The sequence below is a fragment of the Mauremys reevesii genome, linkage group 10 (assembly GCF_016161935.1).
Source record: "Mauremys reevesii isolate NIE-2019 linkage group 10, ASM1616193v1, whole genome shotgun sequence".
Classification (NCBI taxonomy): domain Eukaryota; kingdom Metazoa; phylum Chordata; order Testudines; family Geoemydidae; genus Mauremys; species Mauremys reevesii.
Window position 1 is genome coordinate 39,030,788 of NC_052632.1, and position 16,364 is coordinate 39,047,151.

General features: G+C 58.0%; 1 protein-coding gene across 4 annotated transcripts in view; it reads right to left on the reverse strand.

Annotated features, from left to right (window-relative positions):
- Nucleotides 1-10,857: 10,857 nt before the first annotated feature.
- SHF (Src homology 2 domain containing F) overlaps nucleotides 10,858-16,364 on the reverse strand; it is a 66,571-nt gene continuing 61,064 nt past the window's right edge. For 2 of the 4 annotated variants that reach the window (XM_039493097.1, XM_039493096.1), the window contains exon 7: nucleotides 10,861-12,491. In XM_039493097.1, coding sequence (XP_039349031.1) covers nucleotides 12,305-12,491 — 187 coding nt within the window. In that variant the 3' untranslated portion in view covers nucleotides 10,861-12,304. Of the gene's footprint in view, nucleotides 12,492-16,364 lie in introns of all 4 variants that reach the window. The other 2 variants (XM_039493093.1, XR_005585835.1) reach the window with 2 other exon arrangements.

Genomic DNA, 16,364 nt, shown 5'->3' on the forward strand with positions numbered 1-16,364 from the left:
CCCGCTGCTCTCAGACCCCTGCCCCCACAACCAACCCATGCCTTACCCCTCAGCCTCCCCGGACACCCCCCACATCCAATCCACCCCTTAACCTTCTGCACCCCAGACCCCTGCCCGCATGTCCAACCCATCCTTTACTCTCTGCGCCCCCCCACCCCCCGGCCCTGACCCCATGTTCAACCCATCCCTTATCCCTCTGCCCCAGGCCCCACCCCCACCTGCAACCCATCTCTTACTCCTTTGCAGCTCAGATCCCCACCCCCATGTCCAACCCATCCCTCACTCCTCTGTCCCCAGACCTCTACCCACGTCCAATCCATCCCTCACCATTCTGTCCCAGACTCCTACCCACGTCCAACCCATCCCTTACCCCCTGCCCCCAGAATCCACCCCCACCTGCAGCTCATCTCTTACCCTGCTGCTCTCAGATCCCTGCCCCCACATCCAACCCATCCCTTACCCCTCTGTCCCTCCAGACCCTTGTGCCCATGTCCAACCCATCAGAGTTGGGAGGCTGGGAACAGTTATATTAACAAACATAGAAGCATCACAGCAGAATTGCTAGCGCAGCGTTCCCCGGCAGCCAGCAGCAGCGCAGAAGGAAGGGTAGCAATGGGGCACTAAGTCTCCTGAGAAAAGCAAAACTGACAAAGTTTCTTCAGGCCGTCTCAGTATTAACCATTAACCAGTCACTTTTCTGCTTATAACAATCATTGGATAAAAATGTGTTTGTCTTAATTTAAAATTGGTGAGAAATGGTTCTGTCATTTTAAACAATCGGGCTAGACATTTAGTATTTAAAATAGTGCTAAATATAAAAAATGTGGTTTTGATTTATAATGGGGGTCGCACTCAGAGGCTTGCTGTGTGAAAGGGGGCGCCGATACAATCCGTTTGAGCACCACTGCTCTAAGCGCATGAGACACAGCTCGCCACCCGAAATGGGGTGACCCAGACAACTGAACACAACACTGGATTGGATTAAACAGTAAAAAAAGGTTTTTTTCATAAAAGAAAGGATTTTAAGTGAGTACAAGGAATGAGGCCTAAAAGTCAGAAATGGGTACAAGAAAAATAAAGACACGACACTTCCCAATGCCTCACCTGATTGAACATGACGTCCTTACCACGTCTTTCCAACATCACTATGGACCACACTTTTTAGGCCAGGGCCCCTCCCCCAAAGTCCAAGAGCTGCTTCTTTTGTCTTCGGTGCACAGAGAGGGGCGGACAGGGAGAGTGATCCCTTGGCGTGTTTGCCCCTCCCTTTTGCAGTTCAGCCCCCATCATACAGTTCTAGCCAGCTGAGCAGGAGCCATGGGGTCTAGTGAGGAAAGATGCTTCCTGCTGTTTTCTTTCCCCTGTGTGTGCCGCGGTACAGATTTTCTTTGGCTCCTTGCTTTTCTCTCTCGCTGTCTAAGGACTCTGGTTACAATTTATATGCCAGCTGAGGGAACCACACATCCCTTTGTTTGAGACCTGCTTGACCAGTTGTGCCTAATCAGGGCTACATGAGTTTGAACATGTCCCTTTAATAGTATACGGGGGGGGAGGGGCTTTCATAACTTTACACCCAGTGTTGCTCCAACTTTCACCATGATATTATTTCAGATGATGATGATGCATGAAGCATATTTGGTACAATGATTATTACACTAGTGTGTAGGGTGTGAATACAGGAGGGCATTTGGTCACTGTGGTCTATTAGCACCATGGTCTTTCCCGTCCATTGGTAGGGACAGGGATTTTGGGAGAGAGCTGGTCTCTGGGACCAGTGTCCCCTGGAACTATCTCAGAGTTGATTAAGTTTATTCACCTAGAAATTGCCTGAGATCTGGATGGCCAACTGCTTGGCCAGATCCATTTCCAGCCCACACAGCCCTTTCTGCCTCGCCCCAGTCACATCACCTCCTCTGCTCGACCTTGACCATTCCTGCAGCTGCACCTGCCTTGGCCCCCTATCCTGACACCTGTCTAAGAGGGACAGTGCGGCAGGATTCCAGCAGCATGATCTGGGTTCCGCCCGCCATATCTATTGTCACAGAGTCACAGGGACTGGTCTATGCCCCAGCCTGTCACCAGTCTCCTGTGAGTGACCCCTCTAGTACACCAGGCCCTATAGACCCACATGGTTCCACCAGAGCAGGCTGGTGGCCCTCCAGACTCGGCCTTCAGCACCAGCGTTCCCTGCCTCTCCATGGCTCCCTGCAGCGAATCCAGCCAAGCCAGACCACTGCGGGAGGCGTGTACGGCCCCCCCCTTCAGGGGGTGTTATACTCTCAGTGTTTACAGCAACACAGGGAGATTTTGCAAAACATGGGAACCATTTATCAGTCACCTGGCTACAGAATCTGATGGGCCTTGGGTTAGCACAGAGAGGAAGAAGTTAAGCCACAGTCCAGCCTGGTCAAACCAGTGCCATGATGGACCATCCAAGCTGCGATGGACTCCAGGTCTGGCTCGCTCTCGCTGTTCCCCCTTTGTCTGCCAACTCCCGGACATGCTTCTTGGGGGCTGAAATCCCTGGGGTATGGCTGTGCGAGCCCCACTGAGCACTGCTCCCTGCCACCCTGGAATATTTAACTGATGAGAAATGCCACCCTGGTGCGTGAAGAGCCAGGCCAGGCACCCCGTCCTGTTCAGAACATGCACATCCGGAACAGTAACAGACGAGAAACCTCAGCGGTTCCATCATGGCCCTGAGCTGGCATGAGGCTGCCATGCTGTGTCCAAGGAGAGTGTATGACCCAGTCTCCACTGCCATAAAACTCTAGCCACAGCAATGCAGTGGCTAAGGAAATCAAGGAGATGGAGAAGCAATGTCCAGCCTATTTGTCATTCCTGCTGAGCCCAACCCGCTGCACCGCAGAAATCTCCCCATCCCCTTCCCTCTGACACCCTGTCTGTAATAGGGGGAAAGTATAAGTGGGGGGAAGAACACAAATAGAGACACACTTTTTGGATGACAGCCCACAGCTGATTGGCCCAGTTTTGCATGCACAGCACTTTGTGACCTTGCACACTCTGTCCTGGCCTTGCTTGCACAGGTAGGAGCTTGTTGGACCCAGGGTGCTGGCTGGCTGGCTCCCAGTCTGCAGTGTTCTTTGCATGTGAAAATGCAAGGATTGTGCATACACAAAACTCTGCATGCTCGGACATGCAGGCATGGGTGGGGCTGGGAAACCGGGCCAAAGCGTGGCAGGCTGGATACACAGGGAATGAGTCGGTCATGCGAGCAGGAGCTGGTACTGGTGAGCACCGAGGAGTTTAAAGATACGCAGTGGAAATTGACTAATTCCCTTGTCCCCACAGCAGCCCCACAGGCCACTCCCCCGATCACCTGCCAAGAGAAGGACCACTGAGTTCCTTCCTCTTCGCTTCCCCATCCCTCTCCAGGGAGCCAGAGCCGTTATGTACTAGAGAGGAATTTAATTGCCAAAGTACAGGAAGTTCAAAATTCAGGTTGCCATGCATGGGCGGCGCCTGGCTCTGGCATGTGGGGAGGCTGGCCCGAGTGCTGGAAGCTCCCCCAGCGCCCACACTGTGGCCCCACCCCCACTCAGCCTCTTCCCCCCAGGGCCCTGTCCAGAGTCCATCCCCCGCTTGGCCCCCGGCCACACTCACACTTGGGCCCCTCGCCCTCTCGCCACATCCCTCCTCTCCTCCAACCCCTCCCCCAAGACCCCCGCCCGCAGCTCGCTGAGTTGCTCCATCCCCCACCCCCGAGACCTCCCAACCTGGTGCTAAGCGCAAACCCCCCCCCCCCACACTCCCCTAAGCCCCGGAGTGGAGGAGAGGAGGGACTCGGCAAGTGGCGGGGGCCTCAGCAGAGGTGCAGAGCAGGGATGGGAATAGGTGGTGCCTGGGGGGGCCATGGAGGAAAGCGTGAGGGATGGAGCGCAGGTGGGGCCACCTCAGCCCAGGCGTCCATGCTCTCAAAAGCAGCAGGGCCGCAGCTGTGCCGGAGGGGAGGCTTAGCCTCCCCTGGCCTATTATACCTGCTAGGTTGCCATAGCAATGTGAACTGCGTCCCTTGCATGGCCCTGCTCCAGTGGGGGCTCCTTACCCAACCCTGGGCTCCGTCACCTACTCCTAGGTGACGTCTCTGTTTGCTAAAGGGGGGTTAACTCTCCAGCCTGCAGAGCCATGGCAGCAGCTGTCCAGGGAGCGTGGGAAGGCTCAGTCGGCACTCAGTGCACAGCGAGGGAATGCCGGGTGTATGTGTCTCTTAGTCACGAAAGCAGCCAACACCCTTCCTCAGCAGGATCGGCCGGAACATCGTTCCCCTCCCCAGGAACAATCCAGAGACTTGCTCGGACTGCAGGGGAGAAACAGGCAAGGCCAAATGCAGCCCCCCATTCACTGTACTTCACCAGGGACCAAGAATGCTTTGAATCGGCCCTGGGGCCCAAACTCAGCACTGGGAGCGAGAAAAAGCCCTATGCCAACCCCAGCTGTTGGGGGGTAAGAACTGCCGAGTCCAAGCAGCGCATCCCTGTGTGCCCACATGCTGCACCCCGGGCTGGGGGTCTTCATGGCCAAGTGCCACCTCTCTGTGAAAGTTTGTAGTGAAGTTGACGGGACAGCCCAGCCTGTGGGAGTTTGGCTGGGCTCCAGCTCAGCTCCCTTTGACCTCAGAGCCATAAGGTCCTGTTAGACCCTTCGGGCTGGATGAAAGCAGCTCGCCTCACACTGGTGACCATGAGCAGCTGCAGCGTGATTCTGGGGCACACGCAGAAAGGCCAAGAGTGTTCTTGGCAGGGCCGGCCATCGAGGAGCTCGGAGAACCTTGACTCAGAGGGTTCCCCACTTGTTAGAAGAATCCCTATGATGAAACACGTCCCATTGGTAGCCGCAGGGAGGAAGCAGGAAGGCTGGAGCTCGTCAGCTGCCAGGGAGGGTTTGCTACTCATCTGAAGGGCCATGGCAGATGCAAGGCCTTTCTTTTCAGACTGATGCACTAACCAGTGTGGACCCCAAGACCCCCTGACCCTGTCCCCAGCAGAAGCTGTGGAATGGGGGGATCCCCAGTGCCCCTGACCCCCATCCCTGGAAGAAGCCACAGGGCTACAGGGGAAGCCCCTGTGCCCGACCCTGCTCTCCAGCAGAAGTGCTGGGGTTGGCGAGGGAAGCCCCAGTACCCAGAGCTCCACTGTGGCCTCAGGGCTGGGGGGATCTTTCACTACCTGCCATGGCCTTAGGGCTGGGGGAGCTCTCACACCGTGCTGCAGCCTCGGGCGGGGGAAGAGCTTTTACGGTCTTGGGCCCACAGTGGGGGGGGCAGAATGGCGGGGGGACACTGGGTGGAATGGGGCAGAAAGGGGTGGTGCTGTGGATAGGGCAGAACCATAGGCAGAAGGGGTGGAGGCCCCCCCCCCGCCACTTGCTCTGGGCCAGGGCCACAGGAAACCGTAATCCTCCTCTGCACATGGCTGAGGCTGGGAGCTGCCCCAGGGGGGCAAAAGGGCCTTGCTGCCACCCGAGGGCTGCTCTGAGAGTTGTTACACACTGGGTGCCTGCAGGTCCCCTGGCCCCATGGCAGGCCCTAGCACAAACCCTGCTGCACCTGACCTCTACGCAGCCGCCGAAATGCTATGGCAGCTCCTGTGGCTCAGACTGTGCCTGGCTGAGTGGGCAGAAGTCATTTCCCTGGAACCCCAAGGGATTTTTGCCCCAAAGCGTCTATCTGTCCGTGCTCCCTCAAGGAAGTGGGAGGCTGTTACATCAGCCTGCAGGCACCCAGGGTGGAGCCCTAGGCTGATCACCTTGCACTCCAAAGACCCATCACCACCTGATGAATGAGTTTACAGTTCCCCCTAGAACCCTCCAGGATTCCTTCTTCCCTGCCCCTTGCTCAGTGTCTGCAGCTCTGGCCAGTTTAGTGTCCCCCCAAATCTCTACCCAGCACCCAGAGCCCCCCCCCACACACACACACCGTGCCAAGCCCATGGCCCCCTTCGTGTCCATGCACGGCAGCTGGACTGCGCAGAGTGATTCATCCACATGCTGGTTTTGTGTTGGGCTCCTCGGCTCGCTGCCATCAGAACAGCTTCTGTTCCTGGGAGGGTGTGGGGCCTGGGGCAGGGAGGTTGGCTCATCCCAGAGGCAGTGGGGTCAGGCTTTTCCCTGCAATCACAGCAAACCCACCCGCTAGCTGCTGCCTTGATTGTGGAGATCATGGAGTGGCCCCCCCTTATGTCACTCCCAAAGCCAGATCCCATCCCAGGTGTGCACCAGTACCCAATGCAATACTCAGGGCTGAAGCCACAGGGGACACCCAGAGATTCATGGGTGGCTCATGGCCCACTCCTCCTTGTGCCTCCCTGCCCACCCAAAGCCAAGATCCTGCCCTCTGGATCAGCAGCGCAAGCACTGGCCACAAGCCACCAAGTCTCATGCTCAGAGCTCAGCGTGTTCAGTTAGGAGAAGGGCAGTAGGAGACCCAGGTTCAAATCTGCTAGTCTACACTGGGGAGGATTATACCTGTGGCTCCACACGTGAGGTAAGTGCTCTAACCATGGGGCTAACGGCTCCCAAGGAGGCCACTACCTGGCAGACCATGTCCTTGAGGCCCAAACTAGGCAGCAAATTTGACAACAGTTTGAGGTCAGCCACAGCTGCATTTTTCAGTGACTAATTATTTTTTCTGAAAAAGTGTTGCCCAGCTGTAGCGTGGCCCCTGCTGGCACATTCCCTGAGCCTCTCCCTGCAGTTTGGGTGCATTCACCAACCCATTCCCCGCCACAGCCACAGCCATGGCAGGGACAGTGCACCCTGGCAGCTGGAATCTGCTGCCCTTTAAGAGCCATCTGATTTTTCACTCTTTAGCCCACACATGGTTTGTTATTGCAAGGTTGCTGATGATCTTTAAGCTGCACATACAGGTTTGTTATTGTAGGGTTGCTGAGGAGCCCTGGGCTATGCACGCTGGTTTGTTATTGTAGGGTTGCTGAGGAGCACTGAGGTTTTGCCAATTTCATTTTACAAGAAGACTAGAAGCGTGTGCTGAGGGCAAACGCTACGTTAACAAAGGACAATGTGGGAGAATGGGCAGGCTGCCCTTTGAGCTGGCAGCGTCTCCAGCTGGGCGTTTTGTGAGCACAGTGTCCAGCCTCCAGACAGCACCTGAGACCAGCACCTGCCACGCAGCTCCAGGGACTGGTTTGGCCAAAACTCTACACTCTGGGGCTGGCTCTGATGGCTCAGCCTCTATTGAATGGCCTGGCTGGTGACCCTTATGCTGCTGGAGCACCCGGCACTGGCCGGCCCCCAGGGAAGGCCAGGACAGTAGCATAGCTCACCCAGTATCAGCTGGTAAATCCAGGTCCTGGTGTCAGGAGCAATATTTGTCCCAACAGCGCCATCTGTTGGGGTCCCCTGCACCTACTCTGCCAGACTCCCAGCAGAGAGCAAAGGGAACCACCAGTCCCCACAGCTGGAGGTGTTCTGTGGCCTGGCCCATGGCCCTGCACACCCAGGCATGTCTACACTGCAGTTCAAAACTCGTGGCTGGCCCGTGCCAGGTGACTCGGGCTCAGGCTAAGGGTCTGGTTCATTGCAGTGTAGACGTTCAGGCCCAGGCTCTAGGATCCTGCGAGGTGGGAGGGTCCCAGAGCTCGGCCTGCAGCCCAAGTGGGACCATCTCCATGGCAATCAAACAGCTTCTTAGCCTGGGCCAGCCATGGGTGTCTAACCCCAGGCAGCTCAGCAAAATTTGCCGGGGGGGTCCTGCAGCTGCCTGGCCCAGCTGTGTGCGTATGTGGCAGGAGTGGGGTGGGGGTGGGGGGAGTCAGCAAGTCAGTGACTGACTTGCCCAGATGGTGGACGGAGTGTCAGTAACTGACTGACCCTGATTGGGGGAAGAATCAGGGACTGACTAGCCTATGTTGGCAGGGGGAGGGGGGAAATCAGGGACTAACTGGCCCATGTTGGTGGGTGTGTGGGAGGGAATCAGGGACTAACTGGCCCAGGTTGGGGGTCAGGTACTGACTGGCTTAGGAGTTTGCATTTCTGTCCCAGTGTCCTGCCTCCTGCCCCATGTGCTGGGCACCCAGACTGGGGCTGTGCAAGAGTCAGTGGGGGCTGCGACTGCCACTTGTATTTCTGCTTGTCTTCCCACATGGCACCCGTCACCGGAGCAGGATTCTGCGCACTGGACGTGGAGCAGAACTCCGCCACGCAGTGTGCTTGACATGGACACTTGCCCTGCTCACACACTACAGCCCGTTCCCAGGCAGAACACCTGCAGCTGCCCTGCCCCGTGTCCCTACCAGATTTCTGAGCCCGGATGAGGTTGGCTGCTTCCTCACGTGGCTGTTGCTATGCTGCCTGTATTCTCTAATGCCCGCGCAGCCCCACAACGCATGGTCGCAGGTGGGGGCTTGCAAACATTGCCTGGGATTCTCTGCCATTTTATTTCCTAGATACCAAGGCCAGAAAGCCCAGGGTGACCAACTGGGCTGTGGCCAGCACAAGCCAGAGACTCTCCCCAGGGATTCCTCCATCCCCCTCAAGTGCTAAAAAGAGATCCAGTCTTCACTGAGCGACCCCACGTGATGGAGACTCCGTGTCTCTAGGGGAGCTGCTCCAGTGCTAAATTCCCCTCCCTGTTCAACAGTTGGGCCTTGTTTCCCGTTCAAGTCCATCCAGCTTCACCTCCCAGCTGCTGGCCCTCACTCTGCCTCTGGCCGCAAGGTTAAAGAGCCCTCAGCTGCTAGAAAGCTCCCCCTGCCCGCTCCCCCTGTGGGTACATGTCTCTGCTGAGCTAACCAGCTCATTAGTCCCTCACTGTCCAATCTGGTCTCCCACCACCTCTCAGTCCCATGGTTCCCTCAGCAATTTGTCCCTGTGCTCTTTGAAGTGCTGCATGGAGGTTGGCATCAGAACATTCTGTTGTTGGGAAACGGTGATTTGTCAAAGCCAACTTTCTGTTTCAACCAAACTTTCTCAGGGCCGGGATGGAATCTGTGGGCAAAAGCGTAGAGATGCACCCCAGACGAGCCAACAGCTCTGCCTGATTTGGAGTGAGGCCTTCAACCTGGGGCTCCCATGTCCCAGGCAAGTACTGGGCTGCAGAATCATTTGCTGTCTTTGCTTGTGGCCAATGACTATAGAGTGATTTACACAGGGAACAGCTTCAACAAGAAAGGTTTGGCTCTATAGCCTGCTGGTGCATGGGGTATGGAAGATGCGGTTTAAATCCCTACTCTGCCTGATTCAGGGGAGTTCACGGGGCTATTGGCCATGCTGGGGTACTTTGTTGTGACAAATTCTGATGCAGACCAAAACCTCCATGTTTTCTGTGAAGCAGCCATCTTATTTTCCAAGCAGCCCTCCCCAGTACGAGTCTCCCTGACCTCTTGGTTGGAGGCCACACCAGCTCCCTGCTCTTGTTCAGCATTCCCATGTTAGTGGAGCCAGCTCTCACGTGCGGCAGGAGCTCATGTTCAGCTGTTTGCAGCAATGGCTCTTTTCCATTGTCCCCGGTGCCTGGGCTACAGGCCCCCATTCTGCAGGGACGGCGGGCGTTCCTAGATGGATGACCTTGCATTTGGGTCTCTTGAGACACATTTGTGTCCAGCTCACTGGGCTCAGTAGAACTGGCCAGTTCTTGCTTTTATTTACCAACTAACCTCAGCGTCAGCTGCACCTTTGCCGGCAACAAGTTGGTGTTTCCTTCCAGATCATTGATGAAGATATTAAATAGCACTGGACTGAGAACACATCCAAGGGGGCCCCCACCAGAAACACCCCAGCTGACGATTCCCCATTGACCATGTTTGGGGATCTCTCAGCTGGCTTTTATTCCAGGTAACATGGGCTGCAATGCTTGGAGCCAGCTGCTTCCGCAAGCAGTTGTGCATGTTCAGTCCCACAAACTTTAATTGCTCCTGGACAGTAAGTGCAGGACACAGGCCCTGGGGGAGGCCAGGCGACGAGGGACCAGCTGTCTCTGTGGGCTCATAGTAATGGAGGTGGGTGTGCCCCTGGTCCTCTGCCTGGTCCTTGCACAGCAGCTAGATGAATACTTGTGTTCAGAAACAATCATGGGCTTTGCTGCTTGCTGTACCCGTGATGAGCAAGCTGCCCATCTTGACTGTGTATCTATCAGAGCACGGCCCATCAGCCAAACAGCTTCATTGCCATTCACCAGCTTCCTGTGCAGGGAGCCACTAGCTGAGCAGGGTGGAGAGGAAGATCCTGGAGAGCACTGTGGGGGCTAACTCATTGCCTTGTGGGGGATGGCTGCAGGATGGGGGTGGGCAGAGGACCCCCTGCCCCAGCACAGGGCTCGGGCAGGGGAGGGGTCAGTACCAGACAGCCCCCCAGATCCCTGCACTGTCCGTGACTTTCCATGCAGTGTTGAGCTTGCAGTGGTGACACTGGCATCAATCAGTACAACAGCCAGGAGACCCCTGACGTGTGCAGCACTGGGAGCTGCCAGCCCTGGATTGCCCTGCCCATGAGACAGGCCAGAAACCCCCTTGCATCTCCCAGACCCAGAGACTGCAGTGGAGTTCACTCCCATCTGTCCCTAGCCTCCCAGTGCACCCCCATCTATGCCATCTTGACCCTGGCTGGCTGTGGGGTGGGAGGCCCATCTTGAGGGGGTTCTAGGGGGCACAGTGCTGCAAGGAATGGGGAATGGGACCCTTGGGCCAGCAGATGCAAGGAGGTGTCAGTCACTACAAAGGGTGGGCTCAGCCCCCCAACCTCCAGCCCCAAGAACCCGCCAGGGACTGCGACTGCAGAGGTCAGGCTGATGCGGCCAGGTGCTTCCATAGCAGCTTTGGCCCTGTCTCCCCAGGCCAGGCTGGGCACACACCAGGGCAAATCCTGCACCAGATGCACATCTTTTGGTCTGCCCCATGCTTGGGGGTTGCTCCTCAGCATGGACCTGGCTGGAGCCTGGCTCATCCCAAGCTTGGAGTTTGCTCCTGCTCAAGCCCCACTGAGGACAGGCTGCAAGGTGTCCAGGTCATCTCCTGTCCGGAGTTGGGGCTCTTGGCCAGCAGCCCTCTGGTTTCTCTCCATCCCCACAGCTGGAACAGCTGGAGGAGCATGGCCCTCGGTCTTGGGGGGGGAAGGACCCTCGACGCTACAGGGCCAAGTGTGCACTGATGGTGAGACAGGCCTGAGCACTGGCCTTGTGACCCAGGCCTTGCCACCCTCAAAAGGGAAGGGCCGGGAGCCTCTCACTTGGGCAGGTGACGCTACCCAAATCCCCCCCAGCCCCAAACTGGGGGAACAGACTGCCACGCAATGTCAGGGGGGAGGGGCGGGATGTGTCCCTCAAGGGTGGGGCAGTAACCTTCTCACAGGTGTCCCCTCCCAGCCCAGCTCCCCAGTAAGCCCCATCATTGGAGACCCCATGTGCTGTAGCTGCACAGGTGGACGCGAGCGCTGCGTCTCACAGGGAGGGTGGCTGGCAGCTTTGCATGACTTTATTGGGTGCTGGTACGGCACACTCAGTGTGTACATTTAGCCAAGGAGGGTGGCGGATTGTCCTGGGCCCATGGACCCAGCTCTGCAGTGAGCTGCGCCAGCTGGCCGCCTGTCCTGTCCCACGGCGCGGTCCTCCTCCAACAACCTCTTCCATGGTGAAACAGTCTCACCGGGGCAGCCCAGTGGGCTCGATCCAGCTCTCACTGCCCCCTCTAATGCAACGGGGGTGGAGACGGGTCAGGAGCAGGACCAACACCCCCCGCCCCTGCTCTTATTCCTGCTGTGGAAAAAAGCGTTAGGAATTCTCTGTGATATCTGAGGGAGGTCAAGGCATACACAACGGGCGCATCCCCTCAGCTCCTTCACACTCCCCGTAGGCAGGCCAGTGCTGCCAGGGGCTTCAGCACCTCCGGAAAGGGGCCACTTACCTGCCTTAGCAATAAATTATCTCCCAATTCCCCCCTTGGTCCCTGGGACTCCACCAAAGCCCAGGCCCCCGTTCTTTTCCCAGCCTTGGCAACGGGAACCGTGGGAGCCACCTGGGCCAGGCCTGCAGGCAGGAGACCGGCGAGGGGGCGGTGGACACAGTGGTAGTCGGACCTGGCCCTTTCCACGGGGTATGTACACAAGCTGGTCCCAGAGAAGGGGCGCATCCCCTAGGGTTTGGGAAGCTCCCTACTGTGTTGGCAAGAAGCCAGAGTGCAGCTTGTGGTCCGGCCACTCCCAGCGCCGGGCCCAGAGCCAGCTGTACCAGTGAGTCTGTACTTTGGCCAGCTGTCCGGAGCCCTTCCTTGGCTCTGCCTGGGGGAGCTGCGCGCATGCCAGGCCCAAGCTGGGTGCTCCCTGGGTGCACAGCAGGCTATAGGGTTCGGATAGCCACTGGGTAGAGCAGGGACATGTGCTCAGCCCCTTTGATGGGCAGCTTGTGGCTGGTGTAGTGGTGGATGATCTTGGGCACACTGTCAAACAGGGGGCTGTTCTGGCCCAGCACGTATTTGTTCTCCTGGGTGCGGGAGAGTTTCATGTGCATGAAACCCTGGCTGCTCCTGTGGGGAGAAAGAGACAAAGCCAGGATTAGAGCGGTGAAGTGCCACCCCCCTGCTCTGCCCAGCACCAGCACAGCATGCCCTCCGCACAGCTCACTAGTGCCACCTGCCAGCTGGCCCCGCCCTCCAGCATGGGACCGTAGTGCAAGGGGGTGCCGAGGCACTCAGCATCAGGGGGCTGCCGAGCTCCACCCACCAGGCTGCATCAGCCCTGGCTGGCTGCTACCCCTGCAGCCCCCATGCAGCACTAAATTAACGCAGAAAACAAACATCCCAGTTAGCGGGAGCTCCTGCCTGCTGGCCCCCTGCAGCAGGGTCTTGGGTCCAAGTAAGGGTCACTCCTCATTCGTGCCAGGCCTGCCGAGCAGCCGTCTAAGCAGAGGGTGCCTTAGTATACCAGTGACACCAAACAGGACTTTTGGGTTCAGGCAGCCTCAGCACGTGCTGGGGAGCAGGGCTTCGCCAGGAACACAGGGCTAGCAGCACTTTGGAAAGCAGCCAATTCCCTTGTCTGGATCCCCGGAGGGGGTGGGGGGCGGATCTAAGCCCTCCTGGCACCTTCCCACAACCCTCTGCTCCCTCCCCCTGTTGGTGATTGGATTACAGTAGCTCCCAGAGGCCCCACTGAGGCCAGGCCCTGGGCACTGGCCAGACACCACTCCCTGCTGTGAGAAGGGCTCTGCAGGCCCATGGGCAGTGGTATGGCCCAGCAGGGACTTGCTGCAGGACAGCACGCTGACGGGCACACGCTCTCTTAGCATTCAGGGAGCTCCGTCACCTGCTGCCCATGACCCCTCCGGTAGAAGTGGGGAGTGCGCAGTCTGTCACTGCCAGCCTGAGACCCGCATGCCAGGAACACCCTGCCCATTCCTGGGCAGGGGCTTCTTCTCTTTGGGTCTCAGCCTGACCCAGAAAGCAGGTCCCATCACGTCTCCACTTCTTGCCTAGGCCTGTGCAAAATCCCATTAGCCTCCCTCAGGAGCAGCGAGGGCCCAGCGCCGGCTGAGCCGCGTGGGAAGATAATGCCACAGCCGCTGATTCCAAGTGACGGGCTAATGGCCCTGTTGCTATTAATTTGTGTCTCCGAGGAGCACCACAGCCTGTCTGCAGCGTCTGGAATGCACATTACCGCAAAATATTGATAGCTTACGAGCAGCCTCAGCAGCTAGGCTGAGCCATCTCCAGCTCTGTGCTGCAGCCAGTCCCCTCCCCCATGCCGCCGGCACGCAGCAGCTGCGACTCAACCGGAGGCCGTGCCCGCGATGGATTGATGGCTGCATTAGTGGAATGGGTTTCATATCCATTTGCGAGCTCAGGAGCTGAGCCATTCCGGGGTGGGGGCTGTGCTGCTGCAGTGACTGAGCTGAGGCGGGCGGCTCCCAGGGAGGGGAGGTAGGAGAGGCCTGAGGTGAAACCCAGATCCGTTCCATGCACTGCACCAGCTGGGGATACACCAGTCCTGCAGGAAGCACTAATGCCCAGCCCCTCCTCTGCCCACTTGTGGATCATTACAGCACTCCAGGCACTGATTGCCTGTCCACATTCGCTGTGCCTCCAGCTGCTGCTGGCTGCTCTCTGCCCAGCTCCAGTCAGCCTGGGAGCTGCTCTGAGCTGTGCCAGCTAGGCATGGCCCCTCGGGATTGTGTGCCAGCTGGGGACTGCCGCAGTCCTTTGTGGGCAGGGGTTGTGAGAAGGGAGGTGGGGAAGCAGAGCCTGCCAGCTGGGGACTCACCCACACTGCGGGGCAGAGCAGAGCCTCCTCCAACTGTTGGTGCTGCAGCGGGAGTGCAGCAGGAGCCCCATGTGAAGACACCAAGCATACCCAGCAGCAGCCCAGCAGTGTGGTGGAAGGTGCTAAGTCCCAGCCCCCACCCATCAGCTCCACTCAAGGACTGTGCAGGGGATGCTCCGTTTGCAAAGGGGTATTTTGCCCCTCTCCTGCAACTCAGAAGAGCTGCAGCTTCCAACCAATGCTGCTCGGAGCCAAGCCTGGACAATGTCAGCCTGAAAGGCGAGTATGTGAACTTTACAGCCCAAAGCACAGCCGTAACGGCAGAATCGCTGGTGCTCCCTGTAGGAGCCGGCAGCAGCAATCCCTGCCCTAACACCTCCTCACAGCCAGGATCCCCCCCCCTCGACCAGGAAACTGACCCCGGAGCAGCAGAGTGACGTGCCAGGTCACATGGTGCCAAAGGGCAGGTTCTCAGCCACCCACCCTCCCTCCAGAGCTGACCTTCCTCTTCCCCCGGAGGCTCTCAGAGGCAGACAACAAAACCCACTTGTAGGGGTGAAACGACTCCCATCTAAGGACCCCAGCTCCAGCCTGGGTGTGTGGGAGACGCTCCTACTAACACCTACGACAGCTGGAGCCGATTCGCCGATTCCTAGATGTTAAGGCCAGAAGTGACCATTGTGACCAACCAGAGACTGTCCCCAGCGAGCCCTGCATCCAGCCCAGAATGCCTGGCTCAGCAAAGACATAACTCCAACCACCCTCTGCCCACGCCTGGATCCCTGCTGGCAGATGTGGAGCAGAGGGTCCCCAGGACATGGGCAGGCAGCGACGCCAATGCCTAACTCTGGTACGGGGTACCTGTGTGTGTGTGTGAACATGGGCTCCTGCTAACCACACGGGTTATTCCAAATGGCTCATACAAACTGCCTGCTTAATTCCTGATGGAGGGGATTGGGGAACGGAAGGCAATGGATTAGCCCTGCAGGCAGCCATCCCACACAATGACTGCCGGATACCTCCATGGGAACTGACAAAGGGAGCAAAGACCAGGGCTACGGCCCTAGCTGCTGAGCAGGGGGAGCATTCCTGGTGAGCCCCTGCGTGGGGGCACATAGAGGAACACCCCAGGGGTCAGGGCTAGAGTCCATGGCATTCAATTGGTCACAAGAGCAACTTCCCGTCTCTCCCACTGCCTCTCACCAGGCTCTGCAGAGACTCACTGCTCAGGTAGGAGCCCGCTCAGCCCGCCTGCCACTGACCCAGAGCCAGAGGGGAGAAGGAAATCTAAGCACTGAATGCCCCAGGGCTCCAGGCAAGAGTCAGGCCAGAGGAGAGGAGTGGTGCAGCCTGGAAAGCAGGCGGCCAGAGTCCATGACCTCAATCCTGCCCAGGGCTGAGCACTGGGGTCTCTATCCAGCCGTAGATACTCCAGGCAGGAGGAATGGGATTTCACTGGCCAGGTAGGGAGCCACAGCCAGACGTTGAAGGGTAACACATCCAGGGCACATGCTGGGGACCGCTTCTGATGCTCAGGGCACTGAGCTACAGGAAGAAGCACCCAGCCCCGCAGTGATGTGCCTGTGTTGACCGGACCACATAGGTTTTCAGGCAGAGATCCCGCTGCAGAGATCCCAAAGGAGGCCTGCTGGGAGGAGCTAGATGGGGCCTGCCTAGCGATAGATTCAGCAATTCCAAGGCCACCAAGCTCCACTGTGACCATCTTATCCGAGCCCTGCCCAGTACAGGCCACAGGGCCTGCCCCGAATCCATTCTTGGAGCAGATCTGGGCCCCTCTCTAGGGTAATGTCCCACGCTTGGTCACCGTCCAGACCCCACAGCACCCAGCCCCAAGCTGTCCAGACAGGCCCAGTGTGAGGAGCTGAAGTAGCAGCAATGCTCCAGGGAAGCCCAAGGGATCGGTGGCACATTACCAGGCCATTTTCCCTTCCCACCCCACCAGTGATGGGGGAGGGATAGCTCAGTGGTTTGAGCATTGGCCTGCTAAACCCAGAGTTGTGAGTTCAGCCCTTGAGGGGGCCGTTTGGGGAACTGGGGTAAAAAAACCCCCAAAACTGTCTAGAGATTTGTCCTGCTTTGAGCAGGAGGTTGGACTAGATGATCTCCTGAGGTCCCTCCCA